Source organism: Gastrolobium bilobum, unplaced genomic scaffold (genome assembly GCF_033153095.1).
Source record: "Gastrolobium bilobum isolate Gb01-03AN ecotype WA unplaced genomic scaffold, APGP_CSIRO_Gbil_v1 utg9368, whole genome shotgun sequence".
In the NCBI taxonomy this organism is placed as follows: domain Eukaryota; kingdom Viridiplantae; phylum Streptophyta; class Magnoliopsida; order Fabales; family Fabaceae; genus Gastrolobium; species Gastrolobium bilobum.
The window spans coordinates 160817-182331 of record NW_026898673.1 but is presented as its reverse complement, the minus strand read 5'-3'; the positions used below and the strand labels follow the sequence as shown (position 1 = coordinate 182331).

Here is a 21515-nt window from a genome sequence, read left to right as displayed (position 1 = left end):
TAAAAATCCTGCTCCCACTCCCAGTGGGAATGTAAACCCCCGCATCAAATTAGTGAAAATTCCTTGCCAATTTGCTACATCTCAGAACGTGACACTCCCATGCCCACCAAAGCCAATAATCAAGACTTACATAGCTGTCATATGCACATGAATAGCAGCACATAAATGAAATCATTAGGAACTGCTACAGAACACGAGTGAATTGGCCCCTCAAACTTTAGATATTTACCAAGAGGTGTAAACTACAATCAATCAAACAGACCACGTAACCATCTAAACTTGGATGCATTATTTGGTGGGTCTCAGCCATAAATTGAGTTGATAATAGGCAGTGTATAGAGTTAATGGCTGGTAGGCTACCTGGTGTTGGGTTGCCTCCAAGGAAGAGATCAGAGAATCACCATAGATATGAACACCATGCTACCTACCGAGACTCCTACCTAAGGGAATCATTGGAGTCACCATGGATTTCACTTAGTGCCTTAGATGAAACTGCTCTCAGGGCTAGGCAACGCCTGCAGAAGAAGCTTGGACACTTCTTTTCCTCCTCCAGGTATAATATTTTACCACTTCCATTCAAAGCTGTATCTACATGGATGTACACATCAATCCCCATCAATTAAGATGAAGATGAAGAAGATTCATTGATTAAAGAATACTGAAAATAGAGAGTCAGGGAATTGGTAACTCTTGTTTAGGCTTTTCAGGATGAAGTATGAATAGTTTTTTTTGTGCATAACTGGAGTTTCTGCATTTGTTTAGGCTTTTTTCAATTTCAACCATTTCCGTATGCATATACACATGTCTAATTAAGGAATTAACTTTTTTTCCCCACTCTCTTCACATGACTTCATATTTATTTATAAGATTTAATATGGTTCATCTTCCACCACTTGTGAGGTCATTCTGCACACTCCATCAATGTTGTCAATCAGATGCTTAACATCTAAGCTGGCTAGATATAATTAATACGGTCCATTGATACGGTATCACTATAGACAAATCACATATCTCCACTATCCAAATAAAATATATATGTTGTCTATATGCACGTGATATTCTTTGAAATTCAGGACAATCATAGATATCTGAACACGAGGCTTGATCAATTTTGCTTTCTAATTATTTATAAATAACTGAAAAGGTTTTTGTATGTAATAACAAGAAAAAATATCATAAAAAATTCAAGAACTATTGCTCTGCTAATGAATAAGTATCTTTCTTGATGCAGGTCAAGTGACAGTAAAAAAAAGGATGGAAAAATAAGCCAAAGAACCTTCAAGATTAAGGATGCATGTTTAGGTCGGAAGTTATTAGACTGCTCATGGTTAATATTACGGCCCAACAGGTTTAAGAAAGAGAGAAAAGTTTGTGCTGTTTGCCTAGAAGATTTCCAGCAAGAGCAGCAAGTTATGAACCTCAATTGCTCCCATAAGTACCATTCAGCATGTCTTCTCCCCTGGCTTGCAGACCATCCCCATTGTCCCTGTTGTCGAACCCCAGTTGTGCCCTGATATATTTACTTGTCGAAGGGTATGCAAAAGGTACCGTCTTTTTTCACTTCATCAAGAATAATAAGCCATGGAGAATGGGGGTCTCAAAAGATTTCTTCTTCTTCTAGTTTTGTACATCAGTGATATATTATAATCAGGGTGCTGCCTGGTAGAAAAGAGAAAAATATGAAAGTAGCTAGCAACCCATTCATTTGAGCAAATTTCTTATTATGATTGCCTAGGATCTTATTGACTTATTGCTCTCTTACGGAAGTTTGATCAGAGGATAAAATTTTTTTAACAGAGAATACAATTACTAAAAATTTGATGAGAAAATGAGTTTGATTGAAAAATTAAAAAAAAGTTATTTAGTTGGTCAAAATTTTACCAGAAATATTGGGTTAAATTCACTGAGTCTATGTTTGATTGGAAGTAAAAAATTGATGAAAAAATAACTTCAAATTACGAAATAATCCTTGTAGCAAACATTGTTGCCTAATAGCAGATGGTATTTTTGGCAGCAAAATGACCCTCTTTCTCCTATTAGTCTAGGCAACTTGAAATACCATCTTACAAGAGGTATTTTTGAATAGTGTTCTTTTCTCAATTTTTCACACAAATGTAAACGTCTGTGCAAAACGGATGTATGGCTAAATTTTTCAAAAACTTCAACCAAACAAAGAAGTAAAAAAAAAAAACACAGTGAGATGCATGGCTAACTTCTAGAAAAACCCAAATCAAACGCTCCTGGGGGCATTTGGTTGAGGAGAAATTTTTATGAATCATAGGAAAATGTGATTAGTAGGGAAATGGTTGAGAAATGAGTTTGGTAGGAAAATGTAAAAAAAAGTTGTTTGGTAGGAAAAAAATTTACTAGGTAAATTAAGTAAGATTTATAAAGTCTATGTTTGATTTGAGGTAAAATATATATGGAAAAATAAGTCACAATTACAAAAATATTCCTGTTTTAAAAAATGACAAAACAGGATTGCTACCATTTATCCGTATCATTTGCCTTTGTGAAAGGGCACACTCGTCTTTGCCTTTGTATGTACTGTGAGCTTATCTCGTGATTTTTGATAATACCATCTACGCGAAGGAGAAATTTGGCATGCTTTCTGAGGAGAGATACCTATGCAAGTGAGTTTCCTATGATTCACATTTTGGCACCTAAATCACGAAACAACTTGAACCAAATGTAGCTTTCTCTTATTCCCACTAATTAGATATCTAGCATTCTGAATATTTTCCAGCAACCAAACGCCCCCCTAAAGATTTGGTGGTTTCCAAGGGAGTAATATTTCTCATATTTTGATATTAACCTACCAAAAAAATTGAAATTATTTACTAGCCCAGAATTATGCTAAACATCAATTCTGTTGAACTCAGAGCATGTTTCTTTTTGGGGAGTGTTACTAAATTCAGTTGGTTATCTATTATTGGCTAACTGTAATATGTAACAAATATAATAATAAACTCTATTACAAATATATAGTGAAATAAAAATTTTAAGTATTAAAAAATGAATAATATTTTTTTCTTTAAATAATTAAGTTGAATAACAAATACTTTTTATATAACTAAATATTATTTTTATTCCTTCACATATACTTTAAAGAGACACATGTAAACTCTTTAATTATTATGATTTGTGCAAAACTCTCGTTAAGCCATTGTGGTGGTCGTGGAGCGGCGGCAGTATAGATAGAGAAATTTAATTATTAGCCAATCTTAAAAACTATCAAGAACTGATTAAATTTTTACTTTTATATTCCGAACAAAAATTAGTTATTGAAAGATAAAGCAGAAAAAATAATCAAGAAATATTAACCATGTTGTATGCGGCGATGGGGCTTCTTGACCCTTTTGTCCCTCGTTAAATAATTAATAACCAATTTGTCCCTCCCCCAGAACTATTCACTATCCTGCCCCCATTTAGTCGATTAAGATGCACTTTTAATCGACTAAATGGGCAAAACTCAGAAATCATGAAACGCGAATTTTAGTCGACTAAAAACTCACCTTAATCGACTACATTCGTTGCACTTTTAGTCGACTAAGCCCATTATTTAGTCGACTAAATATCGCAGATCAGGATTTTTAAAAACCCCCACATTTCGCAAAGGGGGTTATTTTCAAATCCTAATCGACTAAATTGCTCCATTCCGTCCCCTCTCTCCAACCAAGTCCGAATCTTAACCCTTGAAGGGGTGATTGAAGCATCCTTGGTTCACACTTGCGAAATCGACATTTAGGTAACGTATTCTGACTTGCATTTGGTTTTAGGTTTAGGTTATTTTTTTTGTTTTCTCCATGCATTTGAATTTTGTTTGCGGTTTTGTGGATTTAGGTTAGGGGTAGGGTGTTAAGTTTGTTGTGAGGGTGAGGGTTAGGGTTGATGTTTAGGTTTAGGGTTAGGGTTAGGATTTATGTTGCTGTTTTGTTTGGGTTGTAGTGTTAGGGTTGATGTTTTTATGTTAGGGGCTAGGAATGGTTTTTTGTGATGTGCTAGGGTTAGGGTTAGGCTTAGGGTTAGGGTTTCTGTTTTAGGGTTAGGGTTAGGGTTTGGGGTGCTGTTTTGGATTGGGTTTCTATTTTAGGGTTAGGTATAGGGTTTGTTTTCTGTTTTATTTTAGGATTAGGTTTTGTTTTTTATATTGAATTTTAAATTTTTTGATATTGTTATTGTTCATTGATATTGTTTCCACTTGCATTGTAGGTACCGTTGTTCCCATGGATGGTCGTAGAAGATCGTCTAGCACTGAAAATGAGAGACAATAGAAGCTACGACAGAAGCTACGACAAGACTGTCCGTCTTCGTCAAGGCCACAAGAGGAAGAGGCCGCTCCTGTCGACCTCCCATTCGGATACTTGTTCGAGAATGACCCCGTGGTTCATGAATCATTTGTCCGTGACTTTGTTAACCGACCGATATGTGGGGCCAAATCACTTGATACAGCTTTTTTTGAACAAGAAGGTTTTAACATTGTGAGGTGGTTGGAGGAATCACATCTTAGGACCTTGGCTGAACTGTCATGTTCATATTCTGAGCTGCATGTACGGGCCTTCTACCATAACCTCAGCTACGTACAGGGTGAGCTGAGGTCTAGGGTCTGCGGGGTGGAGATCATCATGACGGCTCCGGTATGGTTAGAGTTACAGGGGTATGACTTTGATTCTGCGCAGACTGTGGAATATGACGCAGACAGCGGGACCATACTTCCAGGATATACACGAGGTGATGCAGTGCAGGAGCAGAGAAGAGTCCGTGGGCAACACATTGCCTATACGGTGGGGTTGCTTACTGTGGAATCCCGCATACTACACTATGTCATCACCCACATTCTGTTTCCGTGAGCGTTCAATCATTCCAGGGTGTTGGAGCATGACATTTCCATCATGTGGGCTATCCGACATGGTACTTCAGTGAACTGGAGGCACTACATCTGTTGGATGATGTATAAGGCCAAACACAAGTGTGTACTTCCATTTGCTTGTCTTGTTCAGAGGATATTGGAGCATTTTGATGTTCCCATGGGTAATGTGACCTTGAAGAAGACCACAGGGTATAATCATAAGTTTGGAAAACGTCTACTGGAGCAGTGCAAGATGACAAAGAACCCCCAAACAGGAGTGTGGCAGTTCACAGGTGCGACTGATGTTGAGGTTCCTGATGTTGCTCCAGTTGTAGACATGGTTGAGCCCGAGGTGGAGGATGATGATGACGATGATGATGCGGGTGACCAGCAGGAGATAGCTGAGCCTGAGGGTGGGTTTTCATTGCGTGATGTCATGAAGGGCATAAATGCCACGCTAAAGAAAATAGGAAAAATGGCGCTGAAACACAAAAAATGGAGGAAGAGTCACGTGCAGAAAGGGAATGAAAGATTTAGACATATACAGGGACGGTTCAAGGGTGTTGAAGATAGGCTTGCTCATCTAGAGCTTGGACGAGGAAAACAGCAGGTTGAAGATGTTGCAGGACAGGGGACTGATGTGTCAGACGAGGATGACGAGGAGACGGCGTCAGAGGATGAGGAGGATTAGATTTAGGGTTTGTGTTTTTTATTTACGTTTGTAGTGTGTTGTTATGTAATTGACTTCGGTCTTCATATTTGACATTTGTAGTTTATGTAATATTATGGTTATGAGCTGAACTATTTAATGTTCCCATCATGTTGTGAACCGTTTACGTAATTATGTCATTTTTCTTGTTTACCAAATGAAGGAACATGGAAATTTTACATTCTTGTTTTCAATTTGTGTCTAATCACAGTCCAACGGGTCTAAAATGTCCAATGAAATTCAGAACAGGTGCTCATAAGAGAGTTAAATGAAGAACATAAGTTTCGGGTACCCTAAACCAAGATTTATGCAATACATGTACATTCATGGTTTATAACCGCCACAATACAATTTTGTACCTGAAAGTGTGTTCCCCAAGTCATTATATGCGTGTACATTGATATTCGATCGGTTTGGTGCCAAAAAAATGCGTGCTAAACAGAATGGGGTGTCAAAACCAGTTATTTAGTCGAGCAACCTGTACTGGTTTAGTCGACTAAACTGTGTAGTCGACTAAACCAGCACAGGTTGCTCGACTAAATAACTGGTTTTGACACCCCATTCTATTTTGCACGCATTTTTTTGGCACGGAATCGATCGAATACTAATGTACACGTATATAATGACTTGGGGAACACACTTTCAGGTACAAAATTGTATTGTACAGGATTCGTGTGCGATTGGTTACGTATTGCTTGAAACCGTTTGTTTACGCTCCCCGAAACTTGGTGAATTCATTTTTTGGTAATATTAGCATTGGTTATTAGTTTCAATCTATCAATATGGACCAATGTTAGATAATGGACTTAGAAATGAAAAGTCAAATAACATAATGAGTTATACAGTAACACAAAGTAACATCAAAATTCACAACAGAATTACATGAACTCTTACAAAAGACCTTAAATACATGCACAACATTGGTTCAACTTTGTCTAATCCTCATAGGACATGTACGTTTATTGTGACCAATTTGCTTGCAGGTGCTACATCTAGTTTGACTGCTTGTGGGTTGGGACTTGGTCCCGAGTAAGGCCTTGGTTTAGGCAGGTGTGTTTTTTACCCCACTTACTAACAACCCAACTATTTCCATTCTTCGGCAACATAGCCCGCACGTACCAGGGACAACCATCATTATGGTGTCGACACTTCATCACAAATATATGGTCATCACTTTTTGCCACCACAGCAGTACGATGAGACTTCATACAATATAATTTGACTGCATGTTGCATTTCAGATTTAGTTCGAAACTCCTGGTACAAATATAATGGATCCCCTAAATGCCAGCCACCGTGGATGTCATCGTCGCCATACAATATCTCTGTCTCATCATTAGGGTGAGACCAATTAATGAAGGAATAGTGTGGGTTGTCGTTCCAAAATGGCTCAATCTCAGAACCTACGTCCAAATTTAAACTTATCCGTCAGTACGAAAGAAAACACAAATATATATATATATGCAAAATTAAAACTTTAATTTACAATCTTACCACTGCTAACAGGGTCAACACGGAGTGGTGGCATAACCTGGTAACTCAAGTTTCCTGAACTAGTATCAGCGTCAAAATTTCCCTCTACGTCCGTATCTGAGGTGTCACCCAGCGGAATAACACTCTCGGGTTCACCATCGTCTTCACTGTCCATATCCTCGTCATGCTCATCCTCATCCTCGTCTATTTCCCTCAGTGTTATCTGACTTAAGACAGGTGCAGGTGCAGATAAACCGACCACTCTGTCTTCTTGACTTTGACTTCTTCCATGCACAGGTGCAGATGAAGATTGACCACAGTCTATTTCAACATATATCTCAATAAAGTTTTGAAATTTTCGGTCCACAAATGCATCTATGACACAGTCCACATCTTCATCGTCTCATATATCATTACCAATGTAGAATATAGCATCCTTACCAACTGTAGACTCTACCCTGGCGATCATCCGTTGAACGCCATGGCTGCCGTGTAGCCCCAATTTTTGGTGAATCCTCCCCTTCAGCTCATTGTACGTAGTGCCCCGTTTGATTTTCAACATTTTCGTTTTTCCTTCAAATTGAACATTGTTGGGGCCTTCATAAGGCTTTCCATCATAGTAAATCATGGTAATATATATGTTTAGACTTGAGCTCATCTTTCACACGAATTTTGGGGGTAGGAATCGGATTTTAGGGTTTTGGGTTCGGATTTGGGGGAAACAATTGAGAAATAAAGGAAAATGACAATGATTTCACAATTACTATTCCTTAGAGGTGGTGGGATGAAATGGAAGGGTGATTGGAAGGATCACAGCTGACAAAAAAGAGAAAGAGGAGTTTTGATTTTGAATATAATGCAAATGAGACCGAGAAAGGTCTGGATATAGGGTTTTCCGCGATATTTAGTCGACTAAATAATGGGCTTAGTCGACTAAAAGTGCAACGAATGTAGTCGATTAAGGTGAGTTTTTAGTCGACTAAAATTCGCGTTTCATGATTTCTGAGTTTTGCCCATTTAGTCGATTAAAAGTGCATCTTAATCGACTAAATGGGAGCAGGATGGTGGATAGTTCTGGGGAGGGGCAAATTGATTATTAATTATTTAATGAGGGGCAAAAGGGTCAAAAAGCCCGGGGATGGGCTTCATGAACCAAGGGCTTTCAAAAACCTACTAGAGTCCAAACTCGACATGTCCACAAGTCCCCAAATTGTATTTCTCTTTTGTTGGTCTTGGGTTTTATATCGATAAAATACTTTAATTTTGATTTATTAAAGAGTTTTTTTTTAAATAAATATCACTTGGAACATGAAGTCTTGTGTTCTTAAATTATTGAAAGAGATGTTTTTATTTGTACAGTTTTTTACTTTTTATCATCCCTAACTAATTTTTTCTTTTTGGTAAAAATCATCCTTAAACTATTTTAATTACACAGAAACACATAATTAAATAATAATATAAATTAATATTAAAAAAATTTAAAAAATGAAAATAATAATTTGAAATATTTTTAAAAATTTATCATAATCATTTATTGAAACCATATATATTAACACATTATTAGACTGCAATATTTAAAGAGTATTTTTTTTTATTTGAAACTTTTCAGTATATAAAATTTATTTCAAACTTTACTAATTCAAGTATAGTTAGATTTTAAAGAATACAATTCTTTTTATATTTATTTTTTATTCTCAAGATATGACATAAATGTTGAAATTTTAGCCTCTCTTTTCTTTAAAAAAGCTTAGTTAAATATATTTTTATAAAAACTCTTATCATAAAATAGCTTTTTTTTATAATGAATAACAAAAAATTAACCGATCCTAATTACTTCTTTGAGGCAAGTCGACCCTCAGATATCCTCACAAACTTTAACTTTTTAAATCAGTTAAAAAACTAATCCAAAGTCGAGGTTTAGTCACAATTAAAACTCTTCGTCTCTCCTTAAATATGCATTTGGTGAGAATAAATCGAGGTTCTCTCCCCACTTACTCAGCTTGTGTCGTCAATTGAGTTATACTCATTAGATAAATAATTAAATGAGCTTTAAAATAAATTTTAAACTTAAAATTTTATATAATTAGGGATAGGATATTGTGACAACCAAGTAAAGTTACAACCAATGTTACTATCAATCAATCTCACCGTTAGATTGGTAGTAGTGATCCCACGGTCCTCATTGATCTCTTAAATAGCCCCTCTTTATTCGTTTCTCTCTCCCCTTCTCTCTCTCACTATACACTCTGCCGCCCGCCGCTGCCCATAGCCTCTGTCCCAACGGCGCCACCTGCCTCCGTCGCGCCGCCGCCGCTGCATTTTGAACAAACAAAGCCTACCCTTCAACTCTAAAGCACTCCTTTTAAATACGGAACCACTCTCCATATACATCGTTGTATCTTTCTGCCTTTGCTTTTTGGAAATGGAGGGTTTTTCTTCTCTTTTAACTTAACTCGCTTCATCACTCATTGACAGATCCATCTTAAAGATGTTGCAGACACAGTGAATGGAGAGATAAATCTTTAAATCATTGTGTATCAAATTTTTAAAAATTAGAGAGATGAGTAAAAAAGTGAATAGATAGCTTCTTTATATTATTCACAATTTTTAAATTTTTGGAAAAGAAGAGACAGACACACACGCAAGAGCTCGAATCTAGTAAATCGAATCTCGAATCTTAAACCGCGATAATATTCAAGCTCTTCGCTGGATGCAGCGGCGGCTGCGCGACGGAGGAAGGCGGCGGCGCGACGGAGGCAGGCAACGCCGTCGGGACAGAGGCTATGGGCAGTGGCGGCAACGGCAGAGTGTATAGTGAGAGAGAAGAGAAGAGAAGAGAGAGAGAAGAGAATAGAGAGGGGCTATTTAGTATTTAAGAGACCAATGAGGACCGTGGGATCGCTATTACCAATCTAACGGTGAGATTGATTGGTAGTAATATTGGTTGTAACTTTACTTGGTTGTCACAATATCCTATCTCATATAATTATTAACTTTATTTTTTAAGTTTTTAATTTTAACTTTAGCTCAAAAATACTTTTAACTAATTAAAAAAAATACCAAACAAGCTCTTAAAGCTCATTTGGTAGACAGTACACAAGTAGTGTACTATGATAAAATAGACTATTGCTCTTATCCTAAACAAGTATTCTGGACGGTGTCAAGATCAACCTAAAGGGGTGCTGGGTAGAGGAGAATTTTTTTTTTTTTAGTAAATTACTAAAAAGTGTTTGGTAGGTCAATTTTTTTTTGAAAATGTTGAGTTAATTTTACTGATGTTGTGTGTTAATTTTCTCACCACATGGGAAAAAAACAATTTCACCATTTCAATGGTTATCTTCCCCAATTATTTTACATAGAAAAGCAAATGATGGAAATAAAATTTCCTAACCATATTTCTACTTCACCTCCTACTAAATATAGGCAAATAATTTTTCTCACCCTATTTTCCTAGAAAAAAAAAATTTCACCTCCTACCAAACATCCCCTAAAAGTTGGATATTATACCCATGGAATATAATCATACGATCTTCTCCTTAGAACTTCATTGGAAACTTAAGAGTCAATCTCTACCACTCGCCATATGCTATGTTACAATGATATTATTGATACCTGGAACATGATAGATACGATTCTCTAACATATTAATTCTAAAAATACATTAGATTTCGATATGTTACGACATGTTTTGATATTAAATAATATTTTTAATTTATGTAATGTGTGTTATATTTAATATTCAATAATTTAATAAAAAAATAAAACTAAATTTATAACACCAATTAATTTTACAAAGAAACATAAGATGTGAATATTTACTATTATAGTTTTAAATTAAAAATTTCTTATATATTCCAGTGAGGTTTGTTCAGTATCAATTTTTTTTTTATTATATCAATTTTGTAAAACATCGATCAATTTTTCATGATATACAATGAAATTTCAAATATTATAAATGTCGGAGAATATCAAAGTGTCGAGAAGTATCAAACACGATACTTTAAATTTTTTGAAGAATCGATGCAACATAGGTCGTAAGTCACCACCATTATATCTAGTCACGAGTCATTGCCACCATCCACCACTACTGTCATTAACAACTATCCATTATTATTATCACAATCACCAATCTTCACCACCACCACTATTACCATCGCCTCCAACTAGCTATGATCATCATGACATTCTTGCTTGAGAAAAAATAGTGCATGTAATGTGCTTAACATAACTAATATTGCTCAATTTATTTTTTGTCATGTACGTACTTAATTATTGAAAAAACTAAGTTATTTACGCATTTTAATATATTTTAACATTTTTCAATAATTTAAAATATGTATTAATATATAAATAAGTCAAAAAAATATTTTCAAAACAAATTTTAAAAAAAAATTATTGAGTATGCATCACTTGACCGAATTACTTAAAATAGCTCAGTTTAGTAGTTTTGTTAAGTAAGTGTCTAACAGATATAATACAACAAAACTTGTAACTTGATCTTGTGTAACCAGTATTGGTTCTAAGTTGGTCAAGTTTTAAATATAAGTGTATACCCATGCATTTTTTTATGTTAATATTATTTAAATTAGTTTTGTCATGTTATGTATCTAATTATTGACATTTAATTTAAAATTTACTTTTAAAATCTTATTTTTTGAATATATAATTTTTTAGAGGAGCATTATTCTTACAACCTAAAAGTTTTAGAACCTCTTACAACCTATTTTTCATCATTGATTTCCGTCAATCTAACAGTTATAATTTATTGGATATTAATAATTAATTAATAAATATGACCCAATAAATCATAATTGTTGGATTGACGAAAATCGATGGTAAAAAAATAGATTGTAAGAGGTTGTAAAACTTTTAGATGGTAAGAATAACGCTCCTTTAATATTTTTAAAAAATTAAGTTACGTTATATATTTTAATATATTTCATTTAAAATTAAAATAATTTGATTTTTTAATAAGTTAAATTAAAAATTATATATAAATAAAATGTAAAATGTAAACTTTTGTTATAAATTTAATTTATTTATTAATATCATATCTTCACTAAGGATGGTATAACAAAATTTTACTAATAAAATAACATATTAATGTTATCAAAAATACAAAACAAAATATTAAATAATATCCAAGCGTGTGCGAATCGGATAAAACAAACAAACCAAGATTCAGAGTAGTTGCACCACAGCTCTCAATAATATCTTTATTTAACCAAAAATAACAACAACAAAAAACTAGAGTTTACAATGCTTTTAAATAAGTTACGAAAAGTCGAAAAGTCAAATAACAAAATTACTGATCCTGTAAAAATAAGAAATTTGAAATAATTAAAAATTCCCTGAAAACGATCCCAAAGGTTCAAAAGATGCTGGTGCTTATTGCAAAACACGATCCTTGTTCGGAAGGTCAATTTTAAAACCCGATCAAATTTAAACAATTCTGAGCGAATACATTATTAACTTATGAAGTTAATATTTTATTATTTCTACTCATTCACTCCTGTTATCCTATCATATTTTTCCCTAATCTCATGTCATTATTTTTTCCATATGCACCAAGCCTTAAGCATATCAGAAGTTAACCGCTAATATAAATTTAAACAAAAATTAAAATCCAAATACAGCAATATATTGATTGGGAATGTACTTCTTAGATTGGATTTTTACGTGTTTGACAAAAGACCGCAATCAACGTTTTAAAACATGACACATGACATCCTCACATCTATCAGAATGGCTGGTTGCCCACGCCACGGCATCACTTTACTCATGACTCATGACACTTTGTGGAGAACTTTAATTGATAATTTGATACGGCCCAAACATAAACTAGAAGAATTTAATGCAGAAGATGCTTCAAAGACTCTCGAGTCTAGTAACGACCCACCGTGCCCATGTTTAACCATAAAAATTCCTAGGTTCAAACAATTCCTTCTTTTCAAACTTGTCCCATGCATGTACCCAACTACTAGATCGTGCTTAGCTAAGAATTCGTGCCCCAAACCTGACCCTTTCGTCTTCGTTTCTTTGTGACATCTCTCTCTCTCTCTCTCTCTCTGACCGTTAGAGATGGCCTCTGCAAGTGTCACAGCTTTTCTTGCATTTCTTTTTCTGCATACTCTTTCAGCTACAAGTGATTTCCTATCTCCTATGCTCTCTCCAATCTATGGTTTGTGAATGTGATCCTTCCCTTGTAGCCACTTTTTCTTTTCTTTCCCTAATCGTCTGTCATGTGTTTTTATTAGATTTCTTTATTGGGATTCTGTGTTTGTCAGTTTTGATTTACTGGCTTGAGGTTGAGTGACTTTTTTTATCCTGGGTCTTCTCAAGTTCTTTTTTTTTTTTTTTTCCTTTGAATGATCTTGTTTCTTTAGATTTCTCAATTTGCTTTTGACTTCCTGTTTGTTTTAAACTTGAGTTGAGTTCAGAGAACGTCTGCAAAGAAGTGGAATGTGGAAAGGGAATTTGCAACCCTTCTAAGAATAGCACTTTTTTCTTTGAATGCGATTGCAATCCAGGTTGGAAGCAACCTCTTTCTGCTCATGATGAGGGTTTGAAGTTTCTTCCTTGCATTATTCCCAATTGTAAGAACTCTCTCCCGCCCAAAAAGAAGTTATGTATTCGCTTTTACTTTGTTGTTCTCTGTTTGATTTCATCTTAACACTGCATTGTTGGTAGAATGTTTGATTTCAGTTGTGTACTAACAAAGGAAAGATGGTGATTCCAGTTCCCAAGTTAATACGGTTTTTATTTTTTTTATTTTTCTGACTCTTTTTGGCTGCATGTGGTCGAAAAAGTCTCTGTTATTAGTAAAAGTATTTAGTATGTTACTATGTGGAAGTGTCTAAATCACACAAGTTCTAAAGCAATTAACTTGAAACAAAGGTGGATAGAAAGATAACTGGACGAAAACTTTACAAACTAAAATGCATTTCTTGCTTGAAGGGTAGAGATTTTCTTCACGTATATAAATCTTGTCAAAGTTTGTTCATTGGACTAAGATGTTAAAATAATATGAAAGCAAAGAATTAAGTCATGGTATAAAGCTCCAAACCATTGCATAACTTTAAAGATAATAAATCTGAAGTTTTCAACACATTGTAGTCTCATTATAAGTTGTAAACTAGAGTATTACTACTGTTTTTTAATGATATGTCCAACATTTTAATTTGCATTCAGAAGGAATCAACTGAGAGCGTTAAGTCAAAGAGCAGAATTGCAGCATGCTGCTTAAACAGATACTAAAGAATTAAGATAATGATTTCAAATTTGTGATCAGTACAAATTACTCAAGAAACCGGCAATGTGATGCTTGTGGCAAGATTGTTTTTAAGTGTAGTTTTTTTAACCTTTAGCAAGTGCCAAGTGAAACAGTGTATCTTACTAATGAACAAAAAGAGTGGTCTTGAGCTTTATCAATTTAATTAATAATTTTTTTGACATATTTTAAGCTTTGAATTGTGACTGATTAGAACAGTTCTTGAATTTTCTTGATGACTATTAAAAGTATTTTTATTTTGACAGATGCTGAAAGAGTTGCATGATCCCCTTTGTAGGTACTCTAAACTCCTCTTGCTCCCAAGCACATGCTCCTGTTCAACAAAAAACAAGAAAAGCCAATGAGTCAGTATTTGATGGTAATTGACAGATATAGCTATTGGCATCTCTGGTTTCATTTTTTCCCTCTTTTATTGATATGTTATATAGCATTTTGGTCATGTGTTCATGTAGCTTGCCACTGGGTTGATTGTGGAGGTGGCTCGTGCAATATGACATCCTTGTTTTCTTATAGTTGCAAGTGTGATGCTGGCTATTACAATCTTCTCAATGCCACTGCCTTACCTTGCTTCAGAGAATGTAAGAGTATAAACCTCAATAATAGTTAAATCCATTGGTTTAGGGGAGTCATACATTTTATCATTGGTTTTGAAGGGGAAAAAATTGTTTACTCTGCTCTCATTCTGCTCAATTAATTGATAATAACTTGAGATTTCAAATTTGTCTTAAAAGGTGCTCTTGGTTTGGATTGCTCCAATCTTGGAATATCAATGACGAATTCATCCACAGCTGCACCACCGACATCAGATGAGAATGGTAAGAATGAGTGTGAGGCCATAACTGGATGATTAGGTCTGCATTTGGGTTTTTCTAATTTTTTTCTCATTCAAAAGATAAACAATAAAAGTTGCATAACTTGGCCTTTATTTGATCCTTGCTTATATATTTTTCTTTCTAAATGTTCTTCAACTCCCAAGAGAAACTGAACCATGATTCAGAAAAACATAAACTTACCTTGGTGCTTCAGTATTAGACTCTTGGATAATCAAACTCTCGTTTCTGACTCTCTTGACAGAAATATGATCCAATTGTTATTATAAAATCAACCAGCTCAGTTTATTCTTAAGACCGTTAAGCTATTTATTGTACATTGTCTGTGTGTTTTATGACAGGCTATAAAATTTTATTGAACCTTATCCATGCAGTAATCCCTTCTATTTTTTGTGGATTCTCAGCTAGCTTGATTCTACGAGGAAGCTCCCTTTGGCTGCTTATGCAGATTATATTCGTTGCCAGTATACAGTTGCAGGAGGACATTGGTGCATGGTTTTAGCAGTATCTAATTATATGGTTTTGTTTTGGTGCACTGGATGTTCCTAGTCAATATGAACAAGGCAGCAGAGAGTTCCATCGCATTACAATTGAGTCATTATATGGTACAGAAAAGAGATTATGGCTTATGACGTACGACTTTCATGTGTTTTTTGTCTTGGTATTTCTTTTCTGTTTACAAATTTTTCCAGAAAATATACTTTTGTAGTGTTTTTCTCTACGATCACAGACAATAAAATTGATGATTGAGGATTTTTATCTTCGTGTCCTCTAACTTTATGTTTTGTCTGTATTCCGCCAGCTAGAATTGTTATTTGAATGTGAAGTATAATCATACCCAACAGTGAGAAGGGTTGCATCTAGCAATGCAATGCATATGAATGCACTGGTTTGTAGTTACTTTAGTGTAAACGGCTCTAAAGGTGGGGAAATTGAACTATTGAAGCAAGTTGTTCAACAAAAACTTGTTTTCCCTGTATATGCATATGGTGAGTCAAAAAAAACTCTGCAAGCGTACAGGAAAAGTTTGGTCGATTCCCCAATAAAAAAATTGGACAACAGCTATTAGTCATGGCTACCTGAGTGCTTCCTGTGTGTTGGACAACAGCTATGACCCAATAATGTTCATAACATGACCCAATTACTTAAAACAGCTTAGTTGAGTAGTTATGTTTAAGTAAGTTCGTCTTGTTGGAATCGACACAATCAAGCATACTCGATCGAAATAAAAAAGAGAGAAAGGAAAGAAAAACTGAGACAGCGATTTAACCCAGTTTATCCAACGTGGGCTATGTCTATTCTCTTCACCGACATTCGTTATAAATCACTCAATATACAAGGAGAATATAAATAGAATAAAAAATCCCAACTATTTATGGGTTCAAGCTCAAACTACTAAAAAAATAGAAAAATAAATTAAGCCAGAGACTCATAACAGTACAAGGTCCTGGGGGCGCTGTTTTCACATCCCTGCTGGGACGGCTTCCACGTATCCCCGCTCGCTTATCGGGAAACGAGGGACCTGTTGGCTTTCTTTGCGTCCTGCCAACAGGAGTCGTCGTTTGAATACTACGTATGAGCCATACCAAACACATATTTGATCATTCCAAACAAGTTGTTAAGTGTCTAACCGATATGTGACAACAAAACTTGTAACTTGATCCTTTTCTACTTGTCTAACATTATATTAGTTCTTGGTTGGTCAAGTTTTAAATATAACAAGTTCATACTCATAATACTTCCGGTAATTTCTTGAATGGCTATCAATAAGCTCGGTGGTCTCCAAGTGTACATGAAACCAAATTTATACGAAGTGATAGCGATTGCTCTTTGGGCAACTTCATTTTCTTGAACTAGATGGGCTATCTTAATTTTTAAGGTTGCAAATACAGGCCCATCAACCATATTAAGGGAAATTATGTAGAACACTTGAACATATCCTACTCAACCACCCCTACTAAGAGTGTATATGGGTAGAATTGAACTGAATTTTTTTGAAAAATTGAAAGAATCAAACTTTTTTTTATCCCAAAGTAATTCGGTTCGATTCAAAACAAGTTCAATTCGGTTTGAAAACAGTTTGGTTCTATTTGAAAACGGTTTGGTTCGGTTCGGAACCAATTTGGATAGAATTTATTCTGAAAAGAAAAGAAAAAATATATAAAAAATAAGAAATAAAGTAATAAAAATAAAAGAAGTCACTAAATAAATAAGAAAAATAGAGAGAAAAAGGAAAGGAAAAAACCTATGTAGCACCGATACCGACACGGGACACGAGACACGATACGGCACGACACTCCGACACGTTAATTCTAAAAAATGTTAGATTTTGACACGTTAGGACACGTTTTGATATTAAATATTATTTTTAATTTATATAATGTATATTATATTTAATACTCAATAATTTAATAAGAGAATGAAGTTAAACTTCTAACACCCATCAATTTTGCACAGAAACATAAGATATCCCAAATATTTATATTAAACTCAATAAAATGGTAATCGTAATCCAACGAATCTAATAGTTGGAACTAAAAATGCAACGCAACGCAACCTTTGAACCTTTTTTTAAGTCTCTACAATGCGTGATAGAGTGTCAGGGAGTGTCGGAGTGTCGGAAAGTGTTGGACACGACACGTCAGAGTTTTTGAAGTGTTTGTGCTTCATAGGAAAAAACAATTTGGTTTATGAACTCATTTTTTAAACCAGTTTAGTATATGAACTGATTTTTAAAAATCAATTATTTTAAATGTAATGCAATTCAATTCACAGTTTAGTTTAATTTTTTGATTGTTTTGCATACTTCTATCTCTTACCGACTACAACTACACATTAAGCTTGGACAGGGCCCATGGCATAATCTTGGGCCCTAAACTACAAAATAATAATAATAATAATAATAACAATATAATTCGAAGTAAAAGAAGTAAAATACAAAAAAGTGTCCCATCCCCAGTTCATCTTCAAATAGGTCATGGCAATGGCAGCCTGGTTGCTTGGAATTATTAGAGCTATTAATTGTGTGTGGTGGCCTCTATCTGGATTATGACGCGTTCTTCAAATTTAGATCACAAAATCCTGACCTCCAAACACATCTTACATGTCCCTTTCACTGTCTCATTCCCATCTCTTCTCATGTCGGAATAGTAATCAAAATGTCATTGTTCACCAAGTTTTTTATCTAGATGATATGCGAACAGTGTTATTTTTCAATCTGTCACGGGGGCAAGTTTGTTATCCGGTGTAACGAACTCGGTTTACTGACGTGTCACATTTTTAGTGGACACCAAATTCGCTACACAGTGTAGCGAACTTGGTTTTAACCAAGTTCGCTATCCAATGTAGCGAACTCCATACTTATTTTTTTTTAACTTAATACTTGTTATCCATTAGAAATGTGACACGTCAGTAAACCGAGTTCGCTACACCGGATAACAAACTTGCCCCGTGGCAGATTGAAAAATAACACTATTCGCATAGCATTTAGGTAAAAAACTTGGTGAAGAGTGACATTTTAATTGGTGTTCCTCTCCTGCCATCATAAATTGGAAGCTTACAAATTCTTAAATTGACTTTATACTTTTTTAATATAGAACAAAGTGCTTTAACGTTGAAGGCAACAGAAATTACTTATAAATAATAGGGTTTTATTAATCTCCTTCCACATAAGATAGTTATCTTATGTGGTAGAGAGAAAATGGGTGGGTCCCACCATTACAAGAAAAAAGAAAAAGAAGAAAAAAGTGGGGTGCAAAATTCGAAGTGAGAGAAAATGAGATAAGTTACCTCATGTAAAAGGAGAGTAATATTTCCCTAAATAATATTGCTGTAAAGTCAACGTATTGATTGAAATGATGAATAATTTAGTATAAAATTGAAATTTTGATCATAAAATCTCATAAATTATATTATCTTCTTTCGGAAGAATACTAGATTACACTATCTTCTCTTGAAAGAAAATAATGTAATTTGTAAAAATTTATACAAAATATTTGTAAACGAATATTTTCCCGTAAACAAATTATACATACATTACATATAAATAAATTTTGATCAAATCAATGGATGAACAAGACACTCTCTCCCCCGGTTCCATTTCCAATAGTCACTCTCACATATTGAAAATTGAATTACTGTCCTTTTCCAACACACTGTTTTCAATCACTCAATATAAATCCATAATGAAAGAGCTAGAAAAGTTTCTCTGAGAAAAACTTCACATCCCCATCACCAGGTAGCAACTATAAAGATAATCTAAGCTAAATCTGCAAAGCTATTTCTGTCCCATCACATATCTAACACCTTCCACCGCCACTACCAACTGTATGGCGCTTCCTCTCTCGGCGGCAATTATGTCCCAACATGCAGCATTCTTTTTATAGGCACAGAGTAACATGAATTCGACCCTCTAGCTGGTAACCCTCAAATTTGTGTTTGAAATTCTGGTTGAACCAAACCCTTATAATTTCTCTTGGTCCACTTCACTCGCTATATATTACAAAATGATAACTTGTGGTGCAGAGGAGTACTCTCTTCCCTCTACTTTGCCTTCGAACCTATACTATTACTTTGAATTTCGTGCTTGAATTATTGCTGGCTTGTTTTCCTCCTCTTGGCCCCTGCCTATTCTATTATCGGGCTTCGTTGCACTAATTACTTTCCATTTTTGCATTAAGTTTTATCTTATATAATAATGCTGGTACGTCCTTTTTTTTTTAATATAATGCAGGGTACTCTACTCAGATTTTTAGATGCACTTGAATAAATTATTATATCGAGTCAAAAATATTTAAGGTAATACATTGCGAAAGTAAAAATATTTTATAAATGATGATAGATTATTCTATATATATATATATATATATATATATATATATATATTGTCTATTTTTGCGTACCACTCTCCAATATTATTAGATCAAAATCTCAACTAATTTTATCATTTTTCTCTTTTATTAAGATTTTGATCTAATGATATTGCAGAGTGATAAACAAAAACAGATAAAAAAAATAAGTAGATAAAATAACTTATCACTTCAAATACCAATAATAGAGTGTAAAACTACATGATTTTTAAAAAATATATAATTTTAATTATTTATGCATTTGTTTCGATTTGATGATCTCTCACATCTCACAATAAACCACTCTTCGCATTACATCATAATTTTAAAACCGCAACCAATACGTGACCTAATGTTTGGAAGTTTTTGCAAATCAGAATGAAACCTAAAATGTCTCGTCATGATCAGACCGACGTACCTGTTTTTTCATAAAAAAAAAAAAATCAAAAAGACTAGTTATTCAAAACATATACATGAAGATGGATGTGTAAAACATCTCGTGGCGGAAGACAATCACCAATGAGTTAAGATTATATTATTTGTATCAAGTAAGTCCAATATTATATCACAATTTAAAATTTTAAGGTATTGGATTCATGAATCATCCCATTTATATGTTATTCACTTAGCTCATTACCAATAAATATGAAACTCATCACACTTAAATATTCTAACAATCTCTCCCGAAGTAAGAAACTCACATTAGTATGCTCCTCCCCAACTAAATACCTCAAGCCCAAGTATTCAACCCGTCTCCTAGCCAATCATCAGGCTAGCTAGAACCCAACCCGACTCTGATACCACTTTTTTCAGGCTAGTCTAAGGGAAGCTTGTGGCGGGGATCCACCACCAATTGGCTAAGTTAGGTCAATCATACTAAATGGATCTGATACCATGTTACAACCCAAAACCTTAAGGAATTAGATTTATGGGTCCTCTAACTTATATACACTTGACTTAGTCCGTTACCAACCAAAGTGAGACTCATCACATTTGAATATCCCAACAATCTCTCCCTCAAAGGTGAAACCCAACATTGATATGATTTCCTTTAACCGAGCACCCCAAGTACTGAGAACTCAATCTGCCTCTAGCCATTCACTAGGTTAGCTCGAGTTCAACCCGACTTTGATACACTGTTAGGCGGGTTCTGGAGGAGCATGTGGCAGGGGACAATCACCAATGGGCTAAGCTAGGCCAACCACACCAAGTGGGTCTGACACCATATGTCAACTCAAAATCTTAAAGCTTTGGGTTGTAATATGGTATTGAACACATTTGGTATGATTGACCTAACTTAACCCATTGGTGGTTAACTCCTACCATAGGCTTCCCCCAAATCCGCCTGACAAAAGTGATATCAGAGTCGGATTGGGCTCAAATTAGCCTGGTGATCGGCTAGGAGATGGATTGAGTCTTAGATATAAGGTACTCGATTGGGGAGAACATACTAATGTGAGTTTCACACTAAATATTCCAACACGATGAAACGCCTTATATCTTTAAACCACGCCTTT

At 34.7% G+C, this 21515-nt stretch overlaps 2 protein-coding genes across 2 annotated transcripts; both read left to right on the top strand.

Moving 5' to 3' along the window:
* The first annotated feature begins 275 nt into the window (after positions 1-275).
* Positions 276-1817, top strand: LOC133318206 (uncharacterized). Its single transcript, XM_061520199.1, has 2 exons — positions 276-553; positions 1232-1817. Exons 1-2 carry the CDS (start codon positions 345-347, stop codon positions 1512-1514), a joined length of 492 nt encoding a protein of 163 aa, XP_061376183.1. The 5' UTR covers positions 276-344; the 3' UTR covers positions 1515-1817.
* An 11108-nt stretch (positions 1818-12925) lies between these two features.
* On the top strand, positions 12926-15885 carry LOC133318226 (uncharacterized). The gene is made up of 6 exons (XM_061520218.1): positions 12926-13211; positions 13471-13626; positions 14599-14679; positions 14774-14899; positions 15053-15136; positions 15556-15885. Exons 1-6 carry the CDS (start codon positions 13112-13114, stop codon positions 15651-15653), a joined length of 645 nt encoding a protein of 214 aa, XP_061376202.1. The 5' UTR covers positions 12926-13111; the 3' UTR covers positions 15654-15885.
* The last annotated feature ends 5630 nt before the right edge of the window (positions 15886-21515 follow it).

Excerpts from the sequence above, each read along its gene's own strand:
- LOC133318206 (XM_061520199.1), top strand. The coding sequence starts at position 345 with ATGGCTGGTAGGCTACCTGGTGTTGGGTTGCCTCCAAGGAAGAGATCA. Across the intron at positions 554-1,231 it reads CACTTCTTTTCCTCCTCCAG|GTCAAGTGACAGTAAAAAAA; the intron begins GTATAATATTTT and ends TTCTTGATGCAG.
- LOC133318226 (XM_061520218.1), top strand. The coding sequence starts at position 13,112 with ATGGCCTCTGCAAGTGTCACAGCTTTTCTTGCATTTCTTTTTCTGCAT. Across the intron at positions 14,680-14,773 it reads CAATGAGTCAGTATTTGATG|CTTGCCACTGGGTTGATTGT; the intron begins GTAATTGACAGA and ends GTGTTCATGTAG. Across the intron at positions 14,900-15,052 it reads CTTACCTTGCTTCAGAGAAT|GTGCTCTTGGTTTGGATTGC; the intron begins GTAAGAGTATAA and ends TTGTCTTAAAAG.